Below are 8,489 nucleotides of genomic sequence, written 5' to 3' on the forward strand. Positions count from 1 at the left end.
CTATATGAAATCTTCTACTACCCATCCAACATGAAAAATATAGGAATATAATTCCACAAAGTAAAAGTTGAGAATGTCATTTACCATAACAGCCAATGTTATTTTTGTAATAATTATGCTTGATTTGTAAAATGCCCATTTTAAGATTAGGTTATGACAGAAGAATTTGATAATTTAAACAAAATTAAAAAATTTTATCATATAAATCACAAATTTTTATGAATTCAAAATAAAAAATTAGTAAAGAATAATTATTTCCAAATTTTACCATTAAAATGTTTTTATTTATTTTTTTATTTTATATTAGGTGAAATATAACATATTTCTACATAAATTTTTTCTTTCTAAATTATTACCTCTACCTAATTTTCATCATATTCTTATCATATTCCATCTCCGTGTTCTTTTGTACGATATCAAAAATTAATGCCATACTTTCATTCAAGAATAGACATTCTGTAAACCAAACGCAAGCCAAAAATTTTTAACAGAGGTCGAGCTGCCACGATTTAATATAAACTTTCTCAAGGAAGTAGGTCCAGCCATGATACACGCAAGGGCACAAAAAGACCAGCCAAAAGAGACGTATATCTCAACAAATACAACAAAATTGAAGTGACAGGAAACATGTAAGGTCACTATATTATATTTAAGTCTCGCGAGGTTAAACCAAATGAATCTTATGGCAGCAATCTCCCCCTCAGAAAGCGCCAAGGTCCTGTCCCAGTTCCCATCCTGAAAATATATGAAGGAAAAAATAAATAACAAAACAAGATTAAAATTTTGCAAGTTAGAAAATAACCCATGTGCTCTAGAATCATTTGAAATTGAAATTACCTCCAAACACCAGCAAATGTGCGTAGACCCATGTAAATAGTCAAGGCAATCCAGATTCCAATGAAGCCATTGGTTTTGGACAGAAGGAACAAGGAAGCAATGCTTACTATGGCAACTAGAATCTGAAACAAGCAAGCAATTTCAGGAGAAAAGGAGCCCAGAAGGATGAATTTACAGAATCTTAGGCCCAGGTTCATTGGACTTACCATTGAGTATGCAGTATATGCGAAATCGGATGCACCGAAGTTCACCCCATCAAAAACGAAAGCTAGCGAATTGATGGGTTGTGTAGCTGCAACAAACTGAGTGGATGGAAAGAAAATTTCAGTTGCATTAATACTGGAAAGTGTCTTTCAGAGTATTTTCATTTTTTTTAGTGTAGTTGTGGATGGGAGAGGTACCGGGATGCCTATGCTTATGAGGTGCAGAACATTTTTGTCCTTTGAGAAGATTCCAGAGCCGAACTGCAGACCAGCTCCTACGACGACTGCGAGCGCCAAGCCCAAAACAAAACCCATCTGCAATAGAAGACATCACAGAATATAGTCTCTGTACATCGTAATGGAGAATGAAGTCTAAAAAAAAGGAGGATATCAACGCTACAGGATAAACGGGCAGCCAGCCAATTTCCTAATGATTGTGCCATTGACAATGTTTCAAATCAAAACGAATCTACCATGAACATGAACAGTTGTTTGGTATGAAAATTTGCATGAGCAGACATATCATAAAAGAGAGATGTTCCTGCTCAAACGGTGTACCTGCAAAACTCGGGCGGCAGCTGTTCTTGCCTTCTCGTAGTCCTTCTCAGCAAATGCACAAGCAATGATAGCCTAGAAGAGATGGAAAGGCCAAAGGCAAAATATGTCACCAATTAATGAATTGATATCCATAACACTTGGTAATTAGGTGCAAAAAACACATTTTTTGAACTTATTTAAAAAATAAGAATACTTAAAATTTTGACTCAAGGCATCTAGCGGATTAGATGGGCTATAATGGAATAAGAAATGAAATCAGCTGAGCAAACCTTGCAATGGGCATAAATGAGGACGTGACAAGAGAAGTCATAAAAGATCTAATCAGTCGTATAAGATGGTTCATTCATGTACAACCAAGAACAATTTGTATTACAAAATGAGGGAAGGGTAGTTACTATTAAAAATAAGGAGGAAAGTCATTTTCCATTGTATTTCCCTTCCATATTAAATATTACTAAAAATAAAATTTTGTTGTAATATGATAAAAATCAGAAAAGATAAAAAATCAATGATGTACAAAATCAAAATTTTGTTCATGGATTTGGTATATTTTATATTTTTTCTCACTTTCCTTCATAACCAAATATGAAAATGTGAATTTCTTAATATTCTCCTTTCCTTTTCTCAATATTTTTCAAGTTCCAAATAGAGCCTTAGTGAGGGAGACCAGGGGTTGACCCAATCAAGCTGGTCAAGTCTTAGTTCAGTCAAGTATATTTGCATATCGCAATATATAGGGTTGGGTATAACTCCAACAAAAACCCACAAAGAATGGGAAGAAAAATCCCCCAGCAAAACAGTAAGGGGTCACAACTTGATCCAGGGTGTTTGGTCTCACATTGACTATGCATAACTGAAGAATAAAAACAAAGTCTCGAAAAATCAAAATAACACAAACCTCAAAATCCCAAGTTAGCTTTAAAATATCTCAGCAATGGTCATACCACAATAGCCATGGTTTCATTAGGCAAACAATGTTCCTTACCTGCCCAGCAACAGCCAAACCATCAGCAAGAAGAGACGATGTCAACCACACTTGTAAGCAAATCTGGAATGCAGCCATCGGAGTAGATCCCAGATGTGCAGCCATTGATGCCGCCAAAGTTACACAAAATGTCACAGCTATTACCCGAGCTAATAATAGAAAACCTGCATCAAATTGCAAACAGAAGTTAAGCAGTGTTCATAGGACGAAAGTCAGCCAACTTTCTGTCAGCAACAAAAAATATATGCTTTAATATGAAAAAACACATATGATTAGAAACTGAAGTAATTGGGCCCTTAAAAGGACCAATCAGCCCCTTAAGTGTTTTAAAAAATATATTCATAATTTGAACGAAATAACTGGCTGTACAAGTAACATGAGCAGCTAGAAGAGCATCTTTCATCAGATTAGAGCTACGACAGATGGGGTCTAGGTACAAAGAAGAATATTATAATTTAGATTGCAACTACCAAAATAATCTGTGATTCATTAACAAATGAATGAATTAAACCGCTTACCATTTTTGAGAAACCGACTAAATTGCAATTCTTTAAGACTTGGAGGCAAGAGATCAACTTTCTTCATCAATCTCAACAAGAGAATCAGCGAAATTAAGTACCTTTTAGGAAAAAAAAAAAATACGAAGAAAAAACCATGTGAGAAGTGCTGGTTAAGTTGTCTCAAGGGTATCGAAACACAAATAAATCAAGTGATAGATGTAGCTTAAAGAGTCAATTTCAAACAGTAAACAACAAAAAAAAACACTCATAAATGGCTCGAGTCCCTATTTATACTTACTGAGAAATAACATGTGCAATGGCTGCACCACCGACGCCCAAACGGCAATAAAAGATGAATATTGGGTCCAAAATGACATTTGTGACATCTCCAGCAACTAAATAAGACCAGATAGGCAAATGAACTTGATTTAGGTGAAATCTTAAGAAAGCTGGTAAATAATTTGTATTGCTAAGTGGAAGTTAAAAGCCCAAACTCTAAAATCAAGATGTCCCATCATAAAATCATAAACTTTCATGTAAATTAGGTTGAGGAATACAAATGCACTGAATATCTAAAAGATGAACCATTTGTGAATACACTGCAAGCAATTCACAAAATATTCTACATTGAGTTTCTTGAACTGAACATATAATGCAGTCTCCAAATTCAAAAATTCAGTTGTATGTCTGAAAATTTCATTTCTGGGTCAAAATCAAAATGAAAATTTACACTGAACTCAGAAATATAAGTCGGCTAAAAAAGGAATTGAAAAAAAAAAAAAAACAGAGAAAGATGATGGATGAGAAGGAATAAATGGCTCTTACCAGTGGCATATAGAGGAGTTTTTGTATCCTTAAACCCTCGAAAGATGCCTTGCATGGCCAAAGAGAGAAGAACCGCAGGAGCACCAAGAGACCTTAATATCAAATACTTTTGGGCTGGGGCTAGCATAGGAGAGCCCTATTTCAATTAAAAAAAAAAAAGTTGCAGTTATACATTATCGTGTAAAACTGAAATAATTAATAATGCATGCCCATTGTATGCATACTGCCGTCATGGATGGAACAAATGAGAAGCTGAAACACGACAGTCACAGAAGATCTGAAGAATGCTGAAAAATAAGATTCTTATAAAAACCAACTCAAACTAGAATACAAATATTTTCAAGCCTCATGAAACAAGAAAATCCAAAAGCTTCATATTTGAAATAAAGTCACTTACCGATTTCACACCCATGAAACCCAAGACAGGTTTTGCTGTAAATATAAGGAAGATAGTCTGGAAGAGGCCAAGCACCCCACCAATAATCAGTGCCGTGGATGCTGATGCAATATGACGCTTCTCATTTTTGAGTTTGGCATTATTTGAAATGCTACTGGAAACAGATGGAGACTTGCATGTAGTCATCTTGAAATCTAATGAAAACACAAGGGAATTCAAACCTTTAGTAAAAATATTACTTGGAATGCTAATTATCCCACAGATTCAATGTTCTGATATGAATTTCTAGAGGGTAACAAATAAGATGTGATGTATGCAGCAATGAAATGAGAACTTCAGTTAACTGAAACTAATATTTTTCTAGTCGAGTCAAACCAGAGAGAGGAAGACAGAGAAGGAGAGTACCATCTTCTGGAACAGACTCTTTCATTTCACCATTTTCAGATGGACCTTTTTCCAAGTTATCAAGCTTATCATCCTCAGGCATCAACTCCTTCATCTCACCATTATCAGCTGCATCTTTTTCCAATTTCTGACCTTTTGGTGCTTCGGTACTCAATCTTCCAAGAGTCTCTTCCTCGGCAACAAAAGAAGTGGTAATACTGACAAGTGGGAATACGGTAACTCGTGAGGCTTGATTAAAAATTGCAATAGAAACCCCTACAGCAGCGAGCTCCACTGGACCTGTGCAGATGACGCAAATTATCATAAAAATCAGGATCACTCAACAAGCATCTACAGAAATGAACTTATGCTGCTTTTGGGAGTATGAATTTCAGACCTTAGATTTGGATTTGGAGGATTGAGACAAATTTCAATACAATATTATATTACATTTTTTTCAAATTCAATGCAAATCCAAATCCAAATCCAAGACCTTTCCAAACATACAATCAATGTAAACCACAACTACAAATTTCCAGAAAATGGATAAGAAAAAGAAAACGAAAAAGAAATCAAGTAGAGCAAATGATAAAAAAGTGCATTTGGTTCGAACGTAGAGCAGTACCTAAATGTCCAATGAATACAGTATCAATTAGAGAAGCAATGGGATCAGCAGCTAAAGCCATGGCTGCAGGTAAAGCAATCCGTAGTACCTCCAAACCAAGGGCATCCTTCTTGAAAACAAGCCTGGAGATGTATGTGGAACAAAGAAATAGCTCTCATTAACACGTAAGTTTTTTCTTTGGTTCTTTCATCTAAAAGAAAAAATTCAAGTAGCAAGAAGGGGTTTATCAATCACAAACAAATAAATGAGAAGAAAAAGGATTCCTCAAACATTACAAGTGTCATGTCCCCCAAGATATCTCAATTCTTAATATCCAAGTAGCATCCCTCCAAACTTCAAGAAAATTGCAAGTGCAACAAACTGAAAACTGTACCTTGCATCTTTGAAGAACACAAAGAGTGGCATCTTCCACTTGCTCTCATGAGTTGATACATCAGCATCTTCAGCCATGATATTTTGAAAGGCAATGAAAACCGCCAAATGTTCTAATGTAGGAGACGAGAGTTCGCAATGCAGCAGACTTGGGCAAACTTGTGATATCACCGGAAACTTTAGCTCTCACAACATAAGCTCCTTAACCTGCAGAGTGCATGATTATTGAAAACCAATTTACTGCCAAAACAAGATACGGGGTAACAGCATGCACAACGATCTTCAACAGCCAAGAAACCAATTCAAAAGGAAGTAACTCAAGATTCATATCCCGCATAACGATTATATCAGACAAATATTTACAAAAGGTGTTTCAGAAAATGGTAATGGAATAGAAAGCCTACCTAGAAAACAAACAACAGATGCATAATAACAAAGTTCAAATGAATTCAAAAGTAACCAGTTCAAAATATGACAGCAGGAAATCAATGCAGTGGGTAGGGTACAGAAGTAGTAAACATAGGAAGTATCTTCAACTGTGAAATTGAGGTGAATTTAAAGCTAATTCCTTTACTCAGTGATAGCATAAACCTGCCTCAGTTCAAGGAAATCGCAAACCCGTCAACGGTGAGTGTGGCGAGTCTCTCAAATACAATATGCATGCAAAAACTCATTTAAAATTTACCGACTTGATGCAGAAACCCAGACTGGTTTGGAATTCGAACCGGGCACTGAATAGAAATTCATGACTCATACCCAAATAGAAAAATATCTGGCATTTCATTAAAATAAAAGTGCACTGCTTCATGCAACATTGACAGAATGACCTGTATTTAAATTAACATGATCTAAATTTTTACTTTTAGAATCAAATGACCTGTATTTAACAGTGGGATTTACAATTTGAGTAAAAACACAAAAAAAGTGGACATGACTAGGTCAAAAGATTTTCAAACTCAACACTCGTACATATTAGGAAAAGTTTCAAAATCCAGGCCTTCCGAATTCATGCCAGTACAAAAATCACCTGGTCACAAAATCAACCAATGTGCATAAGCGATGCACGATCAAAGGCATTGATTACTAAATGTTGAGAAACTCAAATTACTACAGAAAAATTAACATGATCTTGTACTCACATAAGCCTCCCTCAGGTGTGCATTTCCTCAATAAACTCATATCACAACACCAAGAAAAGGACATTTCTTCCCCAGATGACACCCAAACAGTTCCGTGCAATCCAACAAATGGGGTTTGGTTTAATAAACAAATGCAGCAAAAGGGAAACAGGGGAACGCCACATGAGGTTTCCAAAATACAAACTAGTGCACTTCATAAACAAATCCGTACAAACATACATTTGCCAGATGTTCATGCATTGTCAGCATTCAGAACATGAATTCAACAAAACTCATTACTCAACGAAGGGGGTCTAGGAAACATCATAAAAACAGCTAAAAATTTTGAGAAAGAAAACAAAAGGGTCACTTAAACGTCAACACCTTGGGTCTGAAAAGCACCGCCCTCTTCAATAAATATAACAAATGTAAAATGCCATAGATGAACCTCCACTTGCTGGTTCTGGACTAGATGGAACTCCATGCCAATCTAACTAAAGAATATTTTTTTGGATGAAAGACCAAATCCTTCGCCGTGTGGGCATGAGTGGGGCGGCTTGGAGGTTGGAGTTTCCCTTTTTTTTTCTTTTTGGTGGGGGGCGTAAGGATTGGGATGAAAAGGGCATTGGTTATCGATCGTTTCCATCGCAGAGAATGAAACGTGGCATGAAGCCAACCCGTTGCACATCTTGAAAGCGGTGTGATTCGTTTTCTGGTGAAGATACACTGGAAGTCGAGTGAATTTGAGCGGATTAATACCCTAGGGTTTTACAAGGGATTTCTCACTGTAGACAGTAGAGGAGAAGGAGGTGGCGGACCTGGCGGAGTGGCGGTGAAGGAGGATGGATGTGCCGCGGGGAAAGCAGTACGGTGGGTTTTTTTTTTGGTCTCTTAAGGGACTTGGAATTGAGAATTTGGTTTTTGATTTTTTTGGGAGTCACTATTAGCAATCTAAAAATAAATAAATAAATAAATCACTCTGTTTTTATTTTTTTAATACATTAAAATATAATTTTATTTTTCATTTTAACTTAAAAATAAGAATAAAAAAATTTAAAATTTAAAATTTTTTAATTTAATCTGGCAAAAATGCCAATGATATTTTGAAGTATGAATAAAATATTTCTAAAAAATCTAAAAATTTTAATTGAAAAACTAATATTATATAGATTCGGATTCTTATAGTTTATTTTCTTAAAAATATTTTAAAAAATATTAAATTGTGATAATTGTCGAAAATAGCTTCTTACATTATATCTTGAATTTAGACAAAATGTAATATAAAATTATATTAAAATTTACCTAAGTCCATTTAAAATCAATTCGAAAACACAAATTCCATTATTTCAAAAATAACTTTAACGATTTTGATTCAACCAAAATTTTAAAATATATTATTTATTTAGTGTTGAAAAAGAAAAGAAAAGAAAAGAGTTTGATGGTTCTTGAACTCTCTACTACGTTTTCTTTTCAATGATGGGTGGTTGGGACATTTCGGACCCTTCCCTTTTTCTTTTTTTCTTTTTTCTCGCAAACACTTTTTGAGAAAGGATCTTCAATTATATTCTCACTATTTAATTATTTTTAACCATCATAATATCATGTGGTTTTTGCAAGAAAGAGATATACAAGAAAGATAGATGCACGTTTTTAAACTTATAAAAATTTTAGAGGAGAAAATTTGT

The 8,489-nt window shown here is 34.9% G+C and overlaps 1 protein-coding gene across 6 annotated transcripts; it reads right to left on the reverse strand.

The window, feature by feature from the left end:
• Positions 1-481: 481 nt before the first annotated feature.
• LOC131165041 (protein DETOXIFICATION 43) lies at positions 482-7,697 on the reverse strand. 6 transcript variants are annotated; one of them, XM_058122684.1, is made up of 14 exons: positions 7,189-7,697; positions 5,688-5,893; positions 5,315-5,436; positions 4,711-4,989; positions 4,306-4,499; positions 3,909-4,044; positions 3,382-3,478; positions 3,102-3,202; positions 2,584-2,747; positions 1,599-1,670; positions 1,239-1,355; positions 1,044-1,139; positions 838-959; positions 482-735 (listed from the first exon to the last, which is right to left on the reverse strand). In XM_058122684.1, the coding sequence occupies exons 2-14, from the start codon at positions 5,762-5,764 to the stop codon at positions 681-683; spliced, it is 1,632 nt and encodes a 543-aa protein (XP_057978667.1). In that variant the 5' UTR covers positions 5,765-5,893; positions 7,189-7,697; the 3' UTR covers positions 482-680. The 6 variants fall into 6 exon arrangements, with proteins under 6 accessions (XP_057978667.1, XP_057978669.1, XP_057978670.1 ...); XM_058122686.1 differs by having other exon boundaries at positions 7,623-7,673; XM_058122687.1 differs by having other exon boundaries at positions 7,181-7,670.
• Between the last annotated feature and the right edge of the window lie 792 nt (positions 7,698-8,489).

This window comes from Malania oleifera, chromosome 9 (assembly GCF_029873635.1).
Source record: "Malania oleifera isolate guangnan ecotype guangnan chromosome 9, ASM2987363v1, whole genome shotgun sequence".
In the NCBI taxonomy this organism is placed as follows: Eukaryota; Viridiplantae; Streptophyta; class Magnoliopsida; order Santalales; family Ximeniaceae; genus Malania; species Malania oleifera.

Bases quoted from the DNA above. Each gene is read 5' to 3' on its own strand.
- LOC131165041 (XM_058122684.1), bottom strand. From the start codon at position 5,764: ATGGCTGAAGATGCTGATGTATCAACTCATGAGAGCAAGTGGAAGATG. The intron at 3,479-3,908 runs GTAAGAGCCATT...GGTCTTATTTAG, and splicing joins AACTCCTCTATATGCCACTG to TTGCTGGAGATGTCACAAAT. The intron at 1,140-1,238 runs GTACCTCTCCCA...CCATCCACTCAG, and splicing joins TCATAAGCATAGGCATCCCG to TTTGTTGCAGCTACACAACC.